We start from the raw sequence: 22,852 nt of genomic DNA, 5'->3' as shown, positions 1-22,852 counted from the left end.
TTTTTTAACAAATGGTTATTTGTGGTATTTTTAAAGAAGCAGACTTGTTCAATTTTAATGCACCTTGATTTTAACTGGAGATGTATTTCAGAAAAAAACACTATTTGATCTCCGGAACTGCTTTGTGTTGATGTACTTTTGCCTTCAGCTGAGAGGTTGGAATGGTCTGGTTCATCAGTGCTATTCTCTAATGGACCAACAGGAGGTGCTTTTCTATGGGGTAGAGCTGATATTGCTAATTTCTTGCATGCTATCAGAAGATGTTTCATCTGGCAGTCTGACCAAAAGCAGTTGAAACTTCGCAGTTTTGGGGATGGGGGCATCTTGCCCAAATGAAAGTGAAGGCTGTCCAAGCAGAATTCCCCATATTAACCAACTAAGGATTAGTTTGTAATACTATTGGATTTCTTGAGGTACTGCTTATGGTAAGTGAGATGAGATGATGGGGCCAAAATTCAGGGTCTCAAAGAGACCCGTTAATGCCCGTTTGTGGTGGCCAATCCTAAAAATCGAATGGCCACCGCTTTGGGGTCAACAGGCCGACCCGACCTAAATTCAGGTCGGGGATTTTTCAGCTTGTACCCCATCCCACCCAAATAGTTGCACCACCAATGAAAACAATTAAAAAAGCAATAATACTACTTACCGAGCGATTTTCACCTGAATCCCTCGATCCCCTGCCACGCGGTGCCTCTGGCAGGTTTTTCTGCTGGTGCACCATCTCCGCTTAAAGGGGAGGGCTTACTGCCACAGCTGCAATGGAAATATTTTTACTGGCCAACTTGCCAATTGGCTGGCAAAATACTTCCCTCTGGTTCGGCCGGGCTGCCAACAGGCAGCCAGGCACCCCCTTTTGGGTGCCAGGCCACTGGCCTGGCCAGAACACTCCCTGGTGGCCCAGTGGCCAAAGTTAAAAAATGATAGGATCTCTCCCCTTTAACGGAGGGAGAGAGCGTGGTGACGCACATGCGCTGTGACGTCACCATGATCCCACCGCTGATTGACAGCAGCGGCGGCCCCAACCGACCCTTTTTCAGCCAGTCAGTCTGGCTTTGAGTCTAAGGCCCGCCCCCATTATGATCCATTTCCTCAATTTCAGCCCCACTGTATTTAAGGACATGAGTACTGTATGGTGCAATGCAGCGAAGGTTCACCAGACTGATTCCTGGGATGGCGGAACTGACACATGAGGAGAGACTGGATCGACTGGGCCTGTATTCACTGGAGTTTAGAAGGATGAGAGGGGATCTCATAGAAACATATAAAATTCTGAGGGGACTGGACAGGTTAGATGCAGAAAGAATGTTCCCGATGTTGGGGAAGTCCAGAACCAGGGAACATAGTCTTAGGATGAGGGGTAAGCCATTTAAGACTGAGATGAGGAGGAACTTCTTCACTCAGAGAGTTGTTAACCTATGGAATTCCCTACCGCCGAGAGTTGTTGATTCCAGTTCATTGGATATATTCAAGAGGGAGTTAGATATGGCTCTTGTGGCTAAAGGGATCAAGGGGTATGGAGAGAAAGCAGGAACGGGATACTGAAGGAATGATCAGCCATGATATTGAATGGTGGTGCAGGCTCGAAGGGCCGAATGGCCTACTCCTGCACCTATTTTCTATGTTTCTATGTTTCTATCACATAGCACTCTGCTGCTGAGATGGAGCAGCATACAACCAGCCTTTTGCTGTAAGGCTACAGATATAATTGTTGTGAATAGCTACACCCTCATATCAAATTACAGGCTAATTCCTCTTCGGCACATCATGAGGTTAATTATTAGTTAATTATTTCTCTGTAGATCGGCAGTACCCGGTTCCTTTCCTTCTGTCCACATTTTGTCCACACACATATGTATAGGAAGGGAAGGAGGCTGAAACTGTATACAGGTGCAGCGCCTAAAATCCGGAACCCTCGGGATCAAGGCCGTTTCGGATTTCGGGCTTTTCCGGACTTTCGACTTTCTGATGTCACAAATCTGGAAACACCCGGTTCGGGTATTTCTGGATTTCGGAACATCAGAAAGGGGGGAGGAGGGATTCCCGCTGAGGAGCTGTTTGAGTCATCCGGCCCGCGGAGGATGTCATTGGGCGGAGCCCCGCCAAGGAGGTCGTTGTCGGGTGGGCCCCGCCAAGGGTGCTGTTGGGCGGGGCCCCGCCGAGGATGTTGTTGAGCGGGCTGGCCCCACCGAGGAGGTTGTCGGGCGGGCCCCTCTGAGGAGGTTGTCGGGCGGACTGGCGAGGAGGTCCCGAGGTGAGGCAGGCGAGATGAATATTCCGGATTCCGGAACTCCGGATTCTCGACGCTGCACCTGTATTATGGGAATATACTGGCCCAGAAATTGCAGTCGGATGCTTCCTGCGGGCAGATATCTCCGACCAAATTTTTTTAACGAAAGTACCTGTTGGTCCCGCTGGAACGTAGACTTGCACTCCGAGACCTCCATTCGCAGTCCAGTGTAGGGGCCCACGTATTCCAGGAGAGCATGGCAGCCTGGGATCACGTGGGCTGGACCAACAAATGAAAATGGCGTATCCCCATCACAGTAATAGTGATCTTTGTTTGTACAGATATCACCACTTCTGTGAATGGGGCTGCCCCCAAAAACACAAACATTTTAAATAAATAAGAAAACACTTCACATATTTCAAATTAATTGAAATTGAATTTAATTAAATGTATTAGACAAAAAAAAATTATTTTTATTATTTTTAATATGTTTTAATATGGGTAAAAATAAACTTATCTTAATGGACTGGGTTTTTAATATAAAAATCATTGATAACATTTTATTTTTCTATGTTTTGAAACTCTTACGCTGGTAAATGCAGGCCTTGCTTTTACTAGGCGTAAGAGTTTGAAGGACATTTGCTGGGCAAGAGTTGAGCAAATAGCCCAAATCTCTGCCCGCGAAGGCCCTTTTCCCAGGGATGCGTTGGAACTGTAAAAAGACATTTTGACAGTTCGCAAGTGTTGGTTTTTGGCGCATATGCACTCCGCACCGAGAACCGACACTTGCGGGGCATCCCATGCACACCTGTAGAGACTGCAATTTTTGGCCCATTAAAATGATGTTTTGCTAATAGCAGAAATTTGTTTTGAAATTTTCAGTCAAATCTACTCTAAGGAACATGATTCCTCATAGGAGGGGAAGCCCGGAGCAGGGGTGGATTAAACTATCGTTCTGCAACCCAGAGAAGCATTCCGCTCCTTCTGGTTCACAAGAAAAGTAAATGAAAACTTATCTTAAATGGCCTGTTCGTGTCCTGGATCCTCTCCCATCAGGCCAAGGTTAAAATTCCAATCGGGTCTGATGATGTCATCGTACCTCGATCTGCATATTCAAAGATGGACCCTACCTGCTTTAGGTGGGTGTCCTTGCCACTGTTCAAAAGAGCTGATTAAAATTGAAGATGGCGGGATCCTTGCGGGCATTGGGGTGTATGTCCCCCCAGCTGATTTTAACTGCCCGCCCACATGGTTTACGACAGGCAGGTAGGGTTAAAATTGCCCCTTTAATTATTTACAGCAATTCAAAGTTTATGCTTACACAAAAAGTTTCACTGTTAAAAGTACTCTCTGATTCTCGTAAAGTTTTTGATCCATTTTCAAAAACAGCCTAGGTTGTTTGTTAGGTTACGTTTAAACATGACAATGACAGAATTTGTTTGTTAAATTGATCATAACATGATTCATTCCTAGTGGACTGTATTGTCAAAAGCTGTTTCATATCTTCCTATTTTAATGGAAGAAATATGTACCAACAAAACCTAAATGCCACTGAATTCTATCGTGGGTATCACAAATGGTGCTGCAGTAAGTGGTTTGGTTTGACAACTACTTGCTGTAAGCAAGTAAATGTCATTTAATATGTCAGTTACATTGTACAAGTCTGCATCAGAAGATATTTTTAGGAAAACCCTGTAATCAGTTGCTGGTTACGGAAAAAACTCAGATTCTTGTAAATAGGATACTCAATGTTAAAATTGCTTGCAATTCTTTTTGCAGACATCTAATAGCACACAGTTGATGTCAAGTGGAAGTAAACCTCTGGAAAACAAACCATTTTGCAGATAGCAGTGCCTATAAGTAATATGAATTGTTGGAACTGAGAGTTTTCATCAGAGTTGTCCAATATAACCTGAATTATAACCTCTCATCATTGACTGCACTAGTTTAAAGATGCAGGAATAGCAGTAACAAAATTTACCTGTATAAATGCACGGGAGGAATAAACGAATTATACTAGTTCTACATGTGCAATCTGATTACTGTGACCAGAGTGTTAATTGGATTCTAACTGCCAGATCTGATATATCTAGCTTTGTAGTGGAAAACCTTTTGAAAGTGATGAACTGTAATTCACTGAGCTGCTTGAAGCACTTGTAATTTACTGTGTGTCATACTATGAAGAGTACGACCTAATGGACTTCACATTACCTGTAGCATCACAAACCTCCGAGTGAAACTAGCTGCTGTAAAGTGATAGTGAAAGACAGTGAGATATGTGTGGAACCTGCCATATTTAGCTGAAATGCAGTTCTCATGTCTTTCACTAATACATGATGGTTTCGGTAAGTCTGGCAGAGCTCATTATCTTTCTGCAGGTAGCCTAGAAAAAATTGAGTCAAAAATAATAAATTGTGTGAAACAATAGTTGTGGGGAAAAAATTGTAATTGGTCCATGACTAAAAATGGCAAACAAAACCAGTCTGACACGTAGAATGGTGGAAAAATGCAGATTTAGCTCATTTTTACAAGTCGAAATTGAGCAGAAGGAAAACCAGAGTTTTTGTTTGTTTTGTTTCATTGTTAATTGGATCATTGACCATTTCAGCGTGTGAACTTTTTTACGGATTAAAGTGAAAGTTTGATGTGATGAGCAGTGTGTACTCGTAATATGTGAACTGACAACTAAAATGCCATAAATCATTCATACAGGAAACAAACATCCAGAATTATTACATTTATAGAATGTAGATTATATCTGCTTTTATAATAGTTATGAGCCATAAGAGATAGTTTTGTTGAAACTTAATGTTTTTGCTTTGTAAGCTTCTTGGATCTGTATTACAGTGTTTAGTTCTGTTGGGAATTGGCTTATTCATGTCCAGTATTTGCCACTTTACAAACTATAACTCTCTCTAATTGATTTGAATCACGTCTGCTATTAGATTTTTAGAAGGTACAAACTTTTAAAAGAATTATTAACTGCCTATCAACCCTCACCTTCATATTTTGAGAAAGGATGGCTATGGTTATCAGCAAGTCTTCAGTTGTTCTTTATCATTTGGGGAACGGCAAGTCACCCTAGTCTGTCAAAAACCTAACAGTTTTAACCTGATCAATGTAAAGGTTGCATTTTGTGTTTATTGTGCAGATTAGTTGAGCCGTTGAATTGCGTTAAGGCTTTGTTCCTTGCTTGGGTTGTGGTGTTTTTGACTGTGATGCATTGTCTTTCTGATGTTTTTCCAAACAGAATGCATGTGAAAAAAACATGCAAGCTAGCAGACTTAGAGGGCTTCTAGGATAGCTATCCAATCTTTGATCCGTTGTTATTAGCCGTCGGTATTCAGACAGAGTAATTGCCAAGCCTCTTGGTATAAGGTTCACAGTAAATCTACCTCCGTTTTCCCTTTTCTTCCTGCCTGCCTCCATTGAAGTTGACCTCTGTCAGTTAGAGAGCCTCATCAGTGACTCCAACCGCAGCAAGAGCATCTTAATGATCTGAAATTCTTCTGAGAAGTTGGTGATGTTTTCTCATCAGGATCCAATTTGGAGCGCTTTGTTCCATTCTTGAACTTGCCTTTGGAACCACAGAATAGCAAGTCAGTTTGTAGTCTTTTATATTGTTAGAAAGCCAAAATACACTCCTGCAGGAAAAATAGGAAAGAAAATGTAGTATTTGAGAAAATCATTTGTTCTAACTGATGTTTTATAAAGTGGTATATTTCAAAATATTCTAGTGCACAATAGCAATACAATAAAGATATTGTGCAAATAAGATAAACTTAGGGCAAAATGGATTTTCAGTTGCCAGTAGATATTAATTTCCTAAAATCTGACAGAAAATTTAGCATCGATTACCTGATTATTTCAATATAGTAATTCAGATGGTACAGAAATAAAGCAGAGGCACTGAGAATGGGATAGTTGATGCTATGCTGTCCTTTTTATGTGAAAATGTTTTCAGTAAGATTGTTTTGAAAATTCTTATTACTGTTAGCCCTTCATAGCCTCATCTTTAGAAGTAAAATTTACTGCAATTCAACCTCTATTCCTCTCTATTCACCACACTTGTCAGTCAGCTCAATGCTGTATCTACAGGAATGGAGGTGTTATATTCCAGCAATTATCATGTCATATACTTTAAAATGTAAATGAATGTGTGTGTAAAATTAAATTTATGGGTTGTCAGTGAAGAATAAGAACCAAGAGAGCAATTACTTATCTGCTTTCATCTCTCTAGCTCTGATACATCAGGCAGAAAACCATGCAGATAAATGCTGGAATTAGCATTATGCAGGTCTGAAAATGAATGGGCTGGTGTCTTGTGTTGCCTTCTATAGCTTTTGTTTTGAAGAGCAAGTGAAATTAAGATGATTATCATCCATCAATCTGCTAGAAAGACAGTGAAAGAACAAAAGAAGCTTAAATTCCATGTTTACAGTACTTGGGTTTCATAAAGAGTCAGCTTTATTGGGACATATATGTTTTGTTGAAATAGTATTATTTAGAGCATTTTGTGTGTTCTTTTACCAGCAATGTAGAAATGCATTTTCCAGAGAAACTAAAGTGAGTAATGCTGAGCATTTAGAAACTGATGCAAAGCCAGTAATGTGAATTAGAAATGTACATTAACATTTGCAGCCAGTTGTATCAATCATATTTAATAATGAGGTAGATTAAAACATATTCACAAATTGTATCTGGGTACTGCTTTTTTTGTCGAAGTTTACTTGTCTAAAGCAACTCTCATCAGCGAAACTGTATCCACAGTGTTTGTATTTGAATCTTACATGTTCTAATTAATTTATTCATTCATTTTAAACACTTTTGTTGCCACAATGTAAATGCTACACTGTGGGCATTGGCCAGTTCAGTAAATGTATCTGTAATGTAAAGTTTCAGACAAGGGCTAAGGTTTAAATGGTAAGATCAAAAATCTGCTGGCTCTAATTCACCAAGTTTTAGGACTCCATGAACAATGCTGTAGATTTGTTTGAATATGAATGTGCAGTGGGATGTAGTTTGACCTTCAGCTGTGATTTCAGTTCATCAGGATTAGTCAAGCTAGGCGATCAAGACTGCTAATGCATAATGACTTATAAAATGAAAAATGTGTAGTGACCATGCAAATGTTTCAGCTAATCAAAGAGGAGAACTTTAGCTTTGAGAGAAAAGAAAAACAAGGGCATGTCAAGGCCTAAAGTGAAGATGTGTGTAAAATAATCTGAGCAGCTTTATTAGCAAGAGAGGGTTTCGAAGTTTTGTTTTGGCCTCTTACCATATTGCAGAGCATTTTATGTTGCATAAATAGTATCAAAAGTAAGAATGGATGAATAGCTTATTTTTTTCCCGGTAGAAACTGCTTCAAAATAATCTGATACAAAATTCATAATGAGAGCTCAAAGCTACTAAAAAGGCAGGCTGTTCTAGACCTATCATTCTATAGTGATTTCTCAGAATGAAGAAAAAATGTTGTCTTAAATTAACATGTAGGGATCGATTTTAATCCTACCCACCTGGCGGAAACTGGACGGGTGGGCAGTTAAAAACGAGCAGGTTACTTGTCCGCTTAGATCCTGACCATTTCTGAATTTAAACTGCAGGGTTCTGCCGATGTGTGAGATGCCCGCCTGAAACAAGCGTGAGCCTCATAAATTTATTCAAATCAGGATCCAATTATATCAACACGACCCTGATGCAATTTTAGCTGGAATCTAAATGGGGAATCCACAATGGCTTTCCCCTAGGCAGACACAGCTCTGCAGACAGAAGAGGCCCTTTAGGTAAGTCTAAAACTTTGCTTTGTGGGGCCAGGAGGAGCAGTAGTGCACCCCCAAGCCCCACAAGGAGAGCTGCAGCCCCCTCCACCCTCTTCCCTTCTGTGGAACCCTCATGATCCTCAACCCCCCCCCCCCCTCCCCGCGTCACTTACCTGGAAGCCGATGGAAGGCCAATGGATGCCTGTTGTTGGCGACTCTGTGCCCTCCTTCCGGACGGGAAGTGGACCGGTGGCCTTCCGTGGCCACCTCCTGCCTCTGCTGGATGGAAAGTTAACTCATTGGAGTGGTTTCTTGCTGGAGACCTGTTCAGAGTTAAAATGAGGCCCCATGGAAAAACATTCAGATACAGGTAATAACATTATACTTCAGAACCATGATGTGCAACTTTGCATCTGGTATTTTCCATGTATTTACATTACTCGCTTTAGTTTTAATTATCTGTAAGATTTCTTAACCGCCACCCCCCTGCCCAATGAATTGTGTTGAAAATAATGTGGGAGGATTGCGAGATTTTAATTGAAAGGTTCAGACTCTCATACACTGAGAGCAAACCTCGAATGATATGTAAGCATTATCTAAACCTTAAAACTGGATTGCAGCCTTAATTACCTGCCCTATACTTGTTATCTTATGGAATTTATTTTCAACCATGTCCTTAATGTCATTAGTGATAATGCAAAACCAGTGGCAAAACATTGCTATCATTATTATTCTTAAGTGTCAGAGCATCAGTTTTGTATGCAGGCAAATTCTTGCTATGTTTTACAATTTCTTTGGAGGTGGGGCAATAAGCAATTTCAGCTATGTTACAAATTACATACATGAATCCTTGCAGTGATTGGCATTATTCATCACCTTTCTGATTCTGGCCATTGTCCAGTATACAGGTTAATGACACTTTGGCTGGAATTTTAATTTGGAGGTTGGTAGCGGGTGGGAGTTGCAATGTGGTCAGGAGTACGGGATTTCTCAGGCCCTGCCGAATTTAATGGCAAGGCCAGATTAGCATTTTGAATTGCTGTTTCCCGCTTGCAGCCAGTCAGATGGAGAGGCTGGCTGGCTGTCGGGCAGGTAGGCCTGCGGCGCCAGGTCACAGAGAGGAGGGAGGGAGGGATCGGGCGGGGGGGGGGGGGTATTGATCGGTGGCCAGAGGGGGGCGATTGGGGGCTGGAAGGGCGAGGTCAGAAGGCCTGAGGTGGAATCGTAGGCCTTGGCAGGGGTGGGATAGGGGGAAGATCAGAAGTATTGGGGAGGTGTCCAATTGCCGAGGGGTAGGGGGGGGCGGGTGGCGGATGGGGGGAGGGGGGTGCTGGGTTGGCAGGAACACTGGATACAGCCCGCCCAGAGTTAAATTTTAAATGGTGGATTACCATGAGATATGCAGACTCATTTTAATATTTAAAGTACGAATCCACGTCCCACGAGTGGGCTGGTTGCCCGCACTTGTCCCAGGTGAGTTTAGGTCGGGATTCCGATTTTTAATTCTTTAACCTCTCACCTGACCCCAACCCACCTGCTTTTTGCGGTTAAAATTCCCCCATTGTTTATGTGGTGAAGTTCATTCAGTGCATAAGTATAGGAAACTATCACTGGAAGTCACATATCCTCATGTATTCTTAGTCCTCTTACACTTGTGCACTCATAGTTACAATAGGTGATTGTGATCTTTGACTCGAAGAAGTAAAATAGTGATCAGTGCTGTAGTGTAACTTTTATTTCCTACTAGCTAATATACTGCTGTTTGTAAATCATATTTATAGCATTTTAAAACAAAGGAAGACTTTTTCTACAGAAGCAAAGTTAAAACTACATGAGAAATTTAAAGAAACACAAACATGTTTGTGCACTAAGATTTCCCCTACATTGGCGGGTCCCGAACCCGCTGCCATATCCAGCCTGCTGTGAAGAATGATTTTATGTTGATTGGGCTCGTTAAGCCCGTCCAGTGCGTTGCGTTGCTGGCCAATTGAAGGAAGCGGGTCTGATGACGTCATTTGCTGACGAATCATCAGCCGGTTTCGTTAAAGGGACCATATGCTGCCAGTGTTCGACAGCATTGAGGTGCTGCAAACACTGACCAGCACTGCACAGAGGTGCACGGCTGCAACCAGACTCTCCCATGTTCCCTCCATATGCTTATGGAGCGAGTCACAGCACGCAGAGAGGTTCTCTTCCCTTCCCATGGGCAGAAGAAACCTCCCCAGGAGACCAATGCAGCCTGTACAAGAGGACACAAGCAGGGATGTCATCAGGAGGACCAGGCGCAAACCTTTCAATGATCTCAGTAGAGCACAAAATGTTACTGCAAAGCCACACTCAACCTCATCCTGCTGTGCCACTCATCACATCCCCATCACTCTCCCCTAGCCTACTTCTGCATATCCTAACTCACACCAACTTACCTTGGACCTCCACTCATCCCCCTCTATCTACATTATCACTTCCTCATCTCACTAGCCACACCTCACACTCACCATCATCCTAGTGCAATCATACCAACTAACAACACACAAGGGTAGGCACTTGGGTGTTTTATGCAATGTTCATGTAAAGTTTCTGTTAATGTGGTGTCAAACACTGAAATCTATATTTTCAACACTTTTCATTCATCGACAGATCTGTGTGCACCTTTGGAAGTGGCTTAGTGAGTTATAGTGAATGGTCAGAAATAACGGTACCCCCTGCAATGGTGATGAGTGTGAAAGGAATGGCTTGAACATATGGGGATGCTTTCTGGTGTTAGTGTGGGGTGGTGTCAACCTGGCGCATCATGTGGCAGCCAGGGTGTACAGCATCATGTGAAGTAAATCTGGCCATGGTGAAGCTATCCATGGCATCCCGGGCAGCAATGTGGTCGGATGCTGATACCCTGTGTCCTGTGCACCATCAGGTAATTGCGGAGAATGTTGGTGTTGCTGTTGGTGCCTGGTGCTGCTGATGTTGGGGCTGATTGTGGTGGAATTCTGAGGACCAAGGTGAGATAGTTTCAAGGGCACCGATGCTGCTGGACTAGATGGCAGGTGAACTTGAAATGACAGAAGCGATCTGTCAATGGTGAGAGACGTTGTTCCAATGAGGTGATATTGGATAGAAAGTTTGCTCCAAACATTGCAACCTGCATATAACTCAATCTGTCTTCCAAATGCAGTAAGCAACAGCTTCTGTGCTTGGAAAGTGAACAGCTGTGAGATAGGAGCTTTTATAGCACATTTGCAGCTGTCAAGTAAAGAGATGATTCCATGGTCATAACCCCCGCCCTCGTTACCTGACGTGATCCCCGAGCAGCGTGGACTTCGTGGGCGACCTCATAAAATGTAATGGTGAGATCAAAATACTTAGTGGGCTGTTAACAAGGTCACAATGACCTGAATTGCCTCCCACTGCCATTGCATGTCGAGTCTGTTCAGTGCTGACAGACCCAACATCTAGGAAAGGCGTGTGGCCATGGGTTGACAGTGGGGTCATGACCTGCTATCAAAAAATGTTTTGCAACCTGGCCCACCACCGACCTCGGTCTCTGACACTTCGCCCCCCCCCCCCCCCCACCCAACGCAAAAAAATTATTTTTTCTTTCACCAGTGTTCTTCCCACTTCTTTTCTGAAGGTGATGCTTTCTAAAAGTGTATAGCTCTATAGACTCTTGTAACCTCCTTCCTCCTTCCCCCAAACATGCCCTGTACCTGACCAAAGTGAGCATATGTGAGCCTTGATAGTCCTGGAGGGCCTTTCTGCTGAACTCCTGTCCTCCCCTGGCAAAGCCAAGCACAACTTTTGGGATGAATCCCTGGATAGTGATCAGAAGCAGAAGTCCTGGCAGATTTTCCTCCCAAGGCTTGGGGTGCCATGGCCAGTTGTAGTGCCTCAAAAGCAGTGTGAGTTGAACTCAGTCCATTCAGTCCAAACTGAGCATTTAACCTTCCTGATGTGTACAGCTCAGCAACTCCAAACATCATAAGGACAGCTTTGTTTACTAAATTTAACTGGTTGCCAAGACGAATGGTTAGATTTTTGTCTTCACTACCTGGGAGATAATCTGGTAGAGTGCATCGCCCGCCCTTTATAATAGAGCCACCCTGATTTTCATTCCATTGATTTAATTGGAACAAAAATCAGGCGATTTCTATAAAGGACGGGTGACCCGCTCCACAGGTCACTACCCAGGCTGTGAAAATGAAAATCCACCCTAATTTTTTTTTACCAGGTGCATGTTTTTGGTATTATTGTACATGCATATAGTTTGTAATATTTACTATATTGTAAATTGTTTGCTGATAATTCACAAAAAAACCCCACTGCATTCTGTCTGACTAGGCATTCGCATCACTGTGAACAATGCTGTTAATGGATGCTTTAATTTTGTAACAACAGAATACTTAGATGTCATGAAGCAACTAATTATTGTATGTGTGAATTTATTTTGATGTTGTAGTTTCTTCGGTAGGTTGCATCCTGATTGTCTGGAAAAAAGGAAGGTTTTAATTTATTTAATGCGTAGCTGCTTATGATACATGTTCTTTGTTGTAACTTGTCAGCTTTACACACCCTGTATTGTTCCTGGCAAAACCAACTGCAATGAACTGCTTTTCTGGTAAGCTTTATAAAATGCTAATATAATTTCATATATTAATTCTCAAGAACTAAATTCTTATCCTTTTATATCAGATTTAATTTTACAGCAGATATTTTGGGTTGTTTTTGCTATGGAGTTTTGAAATTTAATATGTATTTTTGTTAGTTAAAAATAGTCTCCACTGAAAAGTTATTGTAGAATAATAAGTTTCAAATTGAAAAAGTTGTTAAATGATATCAGATTAAATCACTTGTTACTATAATAACCCATTTTCTGAATTTGTCATATCACTTTCTTAATAGTCCATAAGAAAATGTTAAAGAGAAAGTGTTTACACTGAGTTTTTTTTATTCATATTAGAAGGTATTTGCCTTTTCAAAGAAGAAAGTAATTGCTTTTTTGAAAGGTTGAATAACTTGGCAGGTTGACAAGCTTTTCAGATTATGAGCTGGTTAGTACAAGCAATACCTTCAAATAGTGTATCTCAAAAAGCTGCTCATTGCATTCCTCCATCTCTTGATGCAAGGTGTTGCTCATATGGTGCAACAGCACATAAGGAAACAATGTAATTGCCACAAGAAATCTTGTAGGAGCATGTCTGTGCAGAGGGTAGAAGACAAACATTCTGGGCATCTGACCGTTTTGAAAATGTTGTCCCTTCAGCAAGTGCTGCAAGAGCAAGCAAAGCACACAGCATGTTGCCGAATGCTGGTTTGGCTTGATGTTCTGAATCTCTCTTGCTGGAGCAGGTGCCTGTGTCAGTGGCCATGATGACTCCCCAGGTGATCACCCCTCAGCAGATGCAGCAGATCCTTCAACAGCAAGTGCTGTCCCCACAGCAGCTTCAGGCTCTACTTCAACAGCAGCAAGCAGTCATGTTACAGCAGGTATGAGAACACCCGCAGCACACCTGCTTTTGACAAGTCACACATAGAATTGAAAATGTTTCATGAATCCCAATTTTATTTTTATTGTAATGCAACATTTTAATAATCATATGAATATGCCTTACCAAACTTAGTATTCATTAAAAAAAAGTTTTAAAAACAATCAGTTGTTTTCTTTTTGTATTTTTATGTAATGTGTGTATATAGTTACTGAATACACACATAATACATAAGAGCTCCAATGAAAACATGAGAAATGAAGTGTTAATACATTTGTGTTGTTTATTGCTAAGTACTACATTTAATGTGTTTTTGATGTGAAACTGTCACAGGTAGTTTCTGATCATGTTATCACCATTAAAATTGTTTGGAATTTTATAAACTGCTTTGTTTTTCATCTATTTATTCAATTAAGCAGCTTATATGCCATTACGTTGGCTAAAGATATCTTTATAAAAGTGCTTTCTGAATAAGCAATATTAGAAGTTTTCAATTGTACAGTAATATTCAAGGTCTGTTCAGTCATATCACTTGAAATTGCAGTCCTGTGACATTCAGCTGAATGGACTGACAGATTAATTAACTTTATACTAAGAACTTAACTATGGGGGTTGTCTCAAAAAGGCACTGAAATTTGCTTTGCTTTACCTCCCAATTTTCTTTCGTGCTTCTAATTTTGGCACCATTTTGTATAGCAGTGTCTATTATTTTTCAGCAACAGCTTCAAGAATTCTATAAAAAACAGCAGGAACAGTTGCATCTTCAGCTTCTGCAGCAGCAGCAACAGCAACAACAACAACAACAGCAGCAACAGCAACAACAACAGCAGCAGCAGCAGCAGCAGCACCCAGGCAAGCAATCAAAAGAGGTAGGTACTGAGTAACTAGGCTGCCTACATAATAGTTTGGGGTGAAAGGGAGTGGGAGAGAGGCAAGAATAGGATCACATTTTTCCGTAACAAGGCTTTGGTTGTCAAAGGTACATTATTATGATTTTGCTGAGCCTAATAACAATGACAGTAGTACTCTCATGTTCCTCTTCTCTGCAGTGTGGGACTCAAGAGTTATAATCCAAAACTGCTGTCTTTTAATGTTCATTAATGAATCACAGTGTACAAAGAGCAAGCTGTGTGATGGACAAAGTACTGATTATCTTGTAGTCACAGAGATTCTGAGTTGGTGAGGGAGCCTCAGTTTTTCCTCAGAGGTACAACTCAGAGAGCATGCAAATTTAGCCTACTGTTAAAAACCCAGGTTGAGTATAGACTTCAAAGTCACAGGTCCCTGATTAATGAACTGCTACTGTAGGTTTGGACTGGCGAGCAGAAAGTTACAGTTTGATGTGCTCATAAATCAACCTGACAGGCCTGTTTCCCTGGCCTACCTAGCTCTTGTCAGCAAACTGCGTCAAATATAAACATAATACAAACAAAACATGTTGAAGTAGTTAAATTGATCAGCAGGTATTGTGGACATTGTCTTCAAGAAACACATTATGCAAACGTACAGGAAACAGCATTGACCTCCTGAGGCATTGTTTCTGTTTGGATTTGTGAACAGAATTTCATGCAGCCATCAAATATGGAATAGAAATTGCTCCCTTATTTCTCCTGAGGCTTTGGGCCATCCACATGACTTGCTCCATTATGCAGTCTGTTTTCCAGTGAGTGCATCAGAAGTTTTGCTTTTCCCCAAACTAAAGCGAAAGGTCTTCCACAGCAGCTTGTCTTCCTCTGAAGTGTGACTGCCTTCTCATATCCTCCTGAGTCCCAAGAACTCCAGTTTGTCTTGTAATGCCTCAAAAAATTGGAAGTTAGACTCTTTCCTGTAATAGGGCACTTCTCTGCCTTGAATGTATTCCCAGTTTTAATGTATTCCGACAAGAGAAGAAAAGAAAGCTAACAGGGCAATGCTGTGAAGGCTACATCCCAGTTTACTAATAGATCACTTGAGACCACATTCATGGGCCACTAAGGACTAAACTTATTCAGCTGCAAAAGCAGCATTGCCTAGAAAGATCTACTGCTGTGAAGATTTTATACAATGGGCATGGATAAATTTAATGTTATAGGTGACCTTAGCATTTGAAGGGTTTTTTTTGGTAACTGAAATTAGTTGTCCTAATTTTTACAAAATATCTGTTAATATGTAGTAAGTATTTTGATAAAGTATTTGGGTTCACGTTTTTGTCATCATGGTAAACATGAGCTGTGTTAACATATTAGTGCTCATGACATGTCTGTTAAAGCAACATCATATTCATGAAAATAACTTGGCAAAGCTTTGCAAGTTTGTTTACAAACATATCCCATTAATGACAAAAATTATTGAAATACTGCCTCATGTCATTTGTGTACAACATTGGAATGCTCTTTTCTATCATCTCCCTCTCGAAACAGAAGCAGGTTGGCCAATGAAAGCAGTGCCACTTTAAATTATAAGGAGCGATCTTGAATACCTGATTTTCTTCTTAGTGGGCACAGGCACATAAACAGGAGAGTAAGTCGAACACAATTGAACAAGATTTGTGTCCTTGTGCAAAATTGCTCCTCTCACTGTATACTGTGCTCCGAGAAATTAGTATTATAATGAACAGACAGTGCAGTTAAATCCTAAAATAATCCATTTTTTAAAATTTAAAAATGTTGAAAAATATATAATTACCAGTGTCTTGGTTAAGGTGGAGAGAAGAATCTGTCCCATTTTTTTCCAGTTATCATTTTCTTTCTAACAATCATGGACATGGAGGCGACCTACTGAAAGCAGATTTTGGGTGCACGTTTTGAAAGTCAGCACATGGTCCATCTTGTTCCAAGTCACATCGAAGTTGGTTAGCACATCTGATGTGGGGCATAAAGCATATGGTCTCACTGTTCATCATAAAAACATTTTATGTTTTAATACTGACAAGTATTACAAATAAATAAAACTTAATTTTCCCTATTAGTTAAGAACATCATTCCACTGAAATCAGGAAATGAGACTCTTGGTGAATACGACAGAAGTAAAATTTGAAACTGTTTGTCTCTGTGGATTTAGTTTCTGTTTTACATTGTATGATTGGATGCACGTCTTTTGCAGCAGCAGTTAGCAGCCCAACAGATTGTCTTCCAACAGCAGCTTCTCCAAATGCAACAAATCCAGCAACAACAGCATTTGATGAACTTACAACGTCACGGACTCATTACTATCCAGCCTGGACAGCCATCCCTTTCTGTCCAATCTCTGCCACAAGGTACTGTACTGTAAATCCCATTAAAAGCTACAGAACATTTTATTGCAATACAGATATTGTGATTTACTGAATGTGTGTGTAGAATAGAATTTAACTTTTAAGTATTGGAAGTGTAACACACAAATTTGTAGCACATTCTGACCATTGTCCATGTCATATTAACTAATACATGTTTAAAAAAAGTTTAAAAATAAACATGTGAAATGAAAATAATATTGTTTCTTTCCATTGTGACAATAATTTCCTCAAGGAAACATTTAATGTGAATTATCACTAAAATCAAAATAATGCAGACACTCTGTTTTTGCTATGATTGGATCGTCAATTTAATAGGGAAGCAATTCCAACTTTCAGGGAGCAGGAAATGTTGGGATCTCAATGATTTAGCAAGAAAATTAAAGTGAATGTTTATATAAATGTATACAAATGCAGTTAAAACGTTGCCAACAATAGAAAATAGCATGTTAAAGGTGAATGAGGACCAATCAGAAGGAAATGGGTTCACTTTCTACTTCTTTGTCCTGGTAAAGAAAATTTTGAATCAAAAAGCAAAGTCAATAAATGGAATCTGATGTACAATAATATTGCAAGCAATTCAGTTACCAAGCCAATTTCTTATGTCTGCTGAATATCATCTAACAGTACCAGCAAGTCTGCAGAAGCTGCCACTGTTGCTACTGGAAAATCGTTGTTAATGGTCGAACCATTTTTAAGATACAAAAGACAAATATTAGATTTTGGGGAAAGCAGGAATCAGACCAGTTTCCATTCTAATTGCTCTATAAAATTCTTGATTTTGGCTCCCTTTGGATTTTGTCCATATTAATGCTTAAATTTTAATGCAAAATTGAAGAGTTTTTTTTACGAACATTCATTTTCCTAAATGTTTACTGCTGTCAAATTATTGTAAAATAAATAGTGCTTAAACCTGGAAATGATCAGGGGTAAATTCCAGAAGTTTTTATAACATATTTTCGCATTTACTTACGTGGTCTACTTTAATCTATTAATTTACACTGTACACATTGCATAGTCTTTTATTCATCTTGTTTCCCAAAATATTGCTGAATTTTCATTAGAGTAGGTAGACTATACATCTGAGATGTTTTGTAATGAATCACAATAGATATATAAGTAGAAAATTGGCAGTAAAGTGATTCTGAGAGTAAATATTTCCATGAAATGTACCTTTTATGCCTTCAATTTCTTCCTCATTCAAACGTCACTCAATTATCATTACTCGCCCCCCCCCCCAACTTGGTGATATTATTAATGGTTCCCTTGCTCAGACGCTATAATTCCCCTTTGCAAAACAGCTGCCATCACTCCCCACCAGAAAATGCTCATTCTTGACTTTTCTGTTCTCACCAACTTCCATCCCATCTCTAACTTCCCTTTTCTCTCAAAGATCCTTCAATGCATCATCACCTTCGAGCTTTGTACCCACCATTCCCACAATTCTTTGTCCAAATCCCTTCAGTCTGCCTTCCACCTCGCTCCCAATACCTACCCTGGTCAAAGTCACAAATTACACCCTTTATGATTGCAACTATGGTGCATTACCTCTCTTTGTCCTCCTCTCCCTCTCTAGTGTTCAATGCAATCAATCTTTCCTTTTTCCACCATCACCTTTCCTCTGTTGTCCAGCTACACGCCACTATAAGGTTCCACTCCTAACTGTTCCATGCAGGCAGTGAATCAGAAATGAATTATCTTCCTGCCCAAAAGAATTCCCAAAGGATCTATCCTTGGCCTCCACCTTTTCCTCAATTTACAGCCTGCCTCATATGATGTTATTTGTAGGCACAGAGTCAGCTTCAAATGCATCCTGACTATACCTGACTCCACCTTTCCATAAACTCCACAATCACTTCTGTCCAGATTGTGGATGAGTGAAATTTATTTCCACAGTGGGAAAAACAAGGTCGTCATTGATGGTCCTCTGCCATAAACAATGCTCACCCCCCACTGATTCCATCCTCCTTTCCAGCCATTCATACATGCTGAATCAGGTCATGGAAAACTTCAGAGTTGATTGTCAAATTCATACTTTAAAGTAGAAAAATGCCACAATTTGCTTTACGGAGAATAAAAATGAACAGCAAATCATGTTAGGAAAGTTACGAGAGGTGATAGAAAGCTTGGTTCAAATTAAGCAATCTTGGTAATGGACATGACATGGGATGTCTGTCTCATTAAATATTCCCAGGTCAATTACAGCATGGCTTAGATGCATTTCGCATTTATCCATCAGCAACACTGCCTGTTTTATCCCCACATCATTACCTGGGTTCATCACATCTCACCACCTTATTCACACTTTAGCCATCACTGAACTCGATTTCTCCAATTTTTTTTTTCCTGGCTTCCCATCCTCTTCTCTCAAAACTCGGCAACTCTTTCAAAACTCAGCCATATCTTGTCCCGTAATATTGTCCACTCACCCATTATCACTGTCTTCACTGATCTACATTAGCTAACCCTTCTCCAATGCATTGAATTTCAAATCTTGACCTCATCTTCAAATCACGCCATCATGTTCTTCCCCATCTTTGTCACCTGCTGTAGCCTTATGTTGCCTTGACCACCCTTCGGTCTGCTGCCGACTTCCTGCACATTCCTTCCCATTTGCTCCACCATTGGTGGCAGAGCTTTTAGCTATCTTAGTCCCACTCTCTGCGGCTCCCTCTCTAAACCAACTGCCTGTTCTCGCTCCTCTCTACAACTTCGAAAGCTTTCTTCAACTTACCATTTTGAACAAGTTTTCAGTCTTGGCTCACCTGTTTATTTTTCCCCTTGTGAATATCTTGGGGCATTTTTCTACTTTAAAGATGCTATGTAAGTGCAATCAATGGGGTAAATTGTTGTCTTTATTGCCTGGGCATTAAGCATTGCTCGGCAGAACAGAGAAGAAAATCAGGCAGAGAGGATTGTATGTCACTAACGGAACCTGCCTGATTTTTCTTTTATTTAAATCATACGGGTTCTGTAACAAGTGTGTGATCCTCTCCTATTTTCCTCTTTGCACTTCCCTCAGACAACGCTTAACACCCAGATAGTAAAGACGAAAATCCAATGCAATGTCTGTCCATCATAGCATCAGTGTACTCCATTCAAGATTTCAGGCAAGGCATTATAAAACTTGGGCATTGAGGGTACATGGTTTGAAATTCAATCCTATAAACTTGGACTATTGTTAAAGAATCAATGAATCTAACACTTGAGCTACATAAAACGCCATTATGTAGGTTTATGGTCTCTGACAGGAATAGCCAAAGGGTTTATATGGCTCTATCATAAGAGCTTGCTGAGATCATGATGATTGGTGGTAGCAAAGAAAAGCATAATAATTCAAGTGAATATTTGTTCATAAATAAATAAACTGATACAGATTTGGCACAAAAAAAAAGCTAATTCACCTAACTAGTGCAGTCCTTCTCCATTCATTTCTTTCAAATATTTGTGCTGTAATTTTACAGGTTTAAGCCCTGCAGAGATTCAGCAGCTCTGGAAAGAAGTGACCGGGGTGCACAATATGGAAGACGGCGTTTTGAAGCATGGCGGGCTGGATCTCTCTACCAATAATTCTTCCTCTACTACCTCCACTACCACTTCCAAAGCATCACCACCAATAACTCATCATTCGTTAATGAATGGACAGGCTTCAGTCCTCACAACAAGAAGAGATAGGTAAATATCACAGATGGATTAATTGTGCTCTCAGTGGACATTGAAACACTGTATCTGAAACTTCAGCAATCACACATTTACAGTAAGCTAGTTAACTTGCTACATTGCTTGAAGGCCCAAAAACTGATGTATTAAGATGGTGATCAGGAATACTTCTGTATGTAATTCCTTACAGTTTGTTATAGCCATAAGACAAACGTTACTTTCATATCCTCCTCCTAAACTCCTTTTTCATCTTTGCTTCTACTTGGATTTCGACTACGACCATGTTCCAATACCAGTTCCTTGCTTGACTTCCAAAGGCTGTCTGTATTCCTTTCTTAATGAAATCAACAAACTTTTTGATTAAAGTATGTCCATACCTCCAAAACCCAATCTCAATTCACCTTGCTTCAAGAAGTGTAAATTTATTTGATTAAATTGTGGTTCTTTTCCTTTATGGAATTACTGCTTTAATTCCGTATGATGATTTTAACAGCACCAGAGCATTTTGGAAAAAACTTTTAATTTGTTCATAAATCCATGACACAATGGCATCAATTGCATTGAAACACATCATTATGTCACTCCTGTATGAAGTGATTTGCTTCTCTCCCAATAAAAAATAGTCTTGCCTTTCTGCCTTTAGAGATGATTTAAAAAAAGAATCTTTGCACATCAAGGAACCAAAGCTAAGCCTCGTCACTGCTGCAACATATGCGTTTTGGGGCTATGTTCTAATATGTTTATTTCATTTTTTTTGCTAAGGACATTTTCTCGATGTTGAACACTGGAGAAAGCTGATAACTATTTCATGTGACCTAATGAGAAATAGTAAAACATTCTCTAGAGTTAAAAAGCTCTCATTAAGAATGAATCAAAATATTATTTAAATTAATTCTTTTATTTAAAAAAAATATATACTTGTGTGTAAGCTGAAGATTCAGCGGTGAACTGTGCCATTTAGATTTTTTCCCACTGTGGGAATGTCCTTGGTAACTCACACATACCATTATATTTTTATTTCCTATTTTCCTTCCAGTCCTCTAATCATGCTAGGCTTTGCACTACAAACTATCAAGAGAATGGACAGCCAACTTGCCTGCGCCCCAATCTATGTTCCCTTTAAGCTAGCCACTAGGAGGCATGCAACATCAGCTGGTCTCACTCTTCCTCTGACGGTCATCACCTGGGCTCTGTTTGTTTCTCCTTACAGTAGCACAAATGAGATCAACAATTCAGTGTATAATAGATTGTACCTGTGTCCTCCAAAGTCATAAAACTTGCATTATTGCTCTAGTACACCATGCCACTGTGATGTCATTATAATGAGTATGAGGTCTTTGCTCCCTGTGGAATGACTTCCACATTTTACAGTTCCCTATGGAATACTTTTCTTATCTATTATGTTACTATACTTTAAAGATTCGATGCCTACCTGCTTTCTGTTGGGATGGGTTTCCCAGGCTAAGGAACCTTCTGAACTGTTCCAGCTGTTTACAACAGCAACAGTGCCATATCCTGCAGTACTAATAAGATAAAGCAACAGCCAGCATAGACGTATCAATAAAGTCTGCCAGCTGTGCCATAGATTTACTGAGAAACAAAATCTTTATTAATCACAACGGTTCTTTAGGTTTAATCAGAAAAAAATATCAAAATGAAGGACATGATTGGATGGAGTCAGAAGAAAAAAAAGTGCTTTGTGAATTCAGTGATATGGTAAGCTTAAACAGATAGTTCTCAAAACTGGGCTGATGGTTATGCATATAATCTGTCAGATTTGGTAATTATGTCATCACATTTGCAAATATAACGTATTTTCTGGTAGCCAGAATGAGATTCCATTAGAGTTTAGCCAGGCAACCCAGGTTCAAAGGCCTGAATTCTGTTTAGATGCATAGCTAGAGGTGAACTCATGTGCCACATAGCCTGAAGGTGACCTTGATCAGGGTTTATTAGATGATTTGGGGAAAGGAATAAAAGATAACCAGAAGATTTGCTGCAGATTTAGTATCATCTCCATAGTCAAAGTATGGTGTAACAGGCTGCCAGCAACTGCAGGGGTTAGGCCATTTTCAACTTGCATGTGATGTTGAAACAAATCCTGTGTTGCACTTTGGGCTTTTAAAATGCAGTTTTCTAATTCAAATGGACTTCTAACAGTTTCTTCCACCAAATCATACACCTTAGAATCTAAAATGTGAGTCTTTCAGTTTCTCCCCCAGGCCTAACAAATAAACGTGATTGTGGTAACCTACACACTAGACCCCACCGACCCCTTCCCCCGACGAATGTCTGTCCCACCTGTAACAGGGTCTGTGGCTTCCGTATCGGACTGTTCAGCTATCAAAGAACTCACTTAGAGAGTGGAAGCAAGTCCTCCTCGATTCCGAGGGACTGCCTCTGATGATGATAATGACACTGGAATGTATGCAGGATTCTCATGTTCATTGTTCAACTAATCCAATTTATTTACACTTTA

The 22,852-nt window shown here is 40.3% G+C and overlaps 1 protein-coding gene across 15 annotated transcripts in view; it reads left to right on the top strand.

Moving 5' to 3' along the window:
• The window catches only part of foxp2 (forkhead box P2), a 906,820-nt gene that overhangs the window by 823,341 nt on the left and 60,627 nt on the right, over positions 1-22,852 (top strand). For 13 of the 15 annotated variants that reach the window (XM_070900364.1, XM_070900362.1, XM_070900365.1 and 10 more), the window contains 4 exons: positions 13,327-13,464; positions 14,180-14,332; positions 16,545-16,698; positions 20,178-20,388. In XM_070900364.1, the coding sequence (XP_070756465.1) occupies positions 13,327-13,464; positions 14,180-14,332; positions 16,545-16,698; positions 20,178-20,388 (656 nt within the window). Of the gene's footprint in view, positions 1-8,308; positions 8,357-13,326; positions 13,465-14,179; positions 14,333-16,544; positions 16,699-20,177; positions 20,389-22,852 lie in introns of those variants that run through there. The other 2 variants (XM_070900371.1, XM_070900369.1) reach the window with 2 other exon arrangements.

This window comes from Pristiophorus japonicus, chromosome 15 (genome assembly GCF_044704955.1).
Source record: "Pristiophorus japonicus isolate sPriJap1 chromosome 15, sPriJap1.hap1, whole genome shotgun sequence".
NCBI classification, from domain to species: Eukaryota; Metazoa; Chordata; class Chondrichthyes; family Pristiophoridae; genus Pristiophorus; species Pristiophorus japonicus.
Note: the sequence above shows the minus strand (reverse complement) of the source record. Positions and strands in the feature narration are given on the sequence as shown.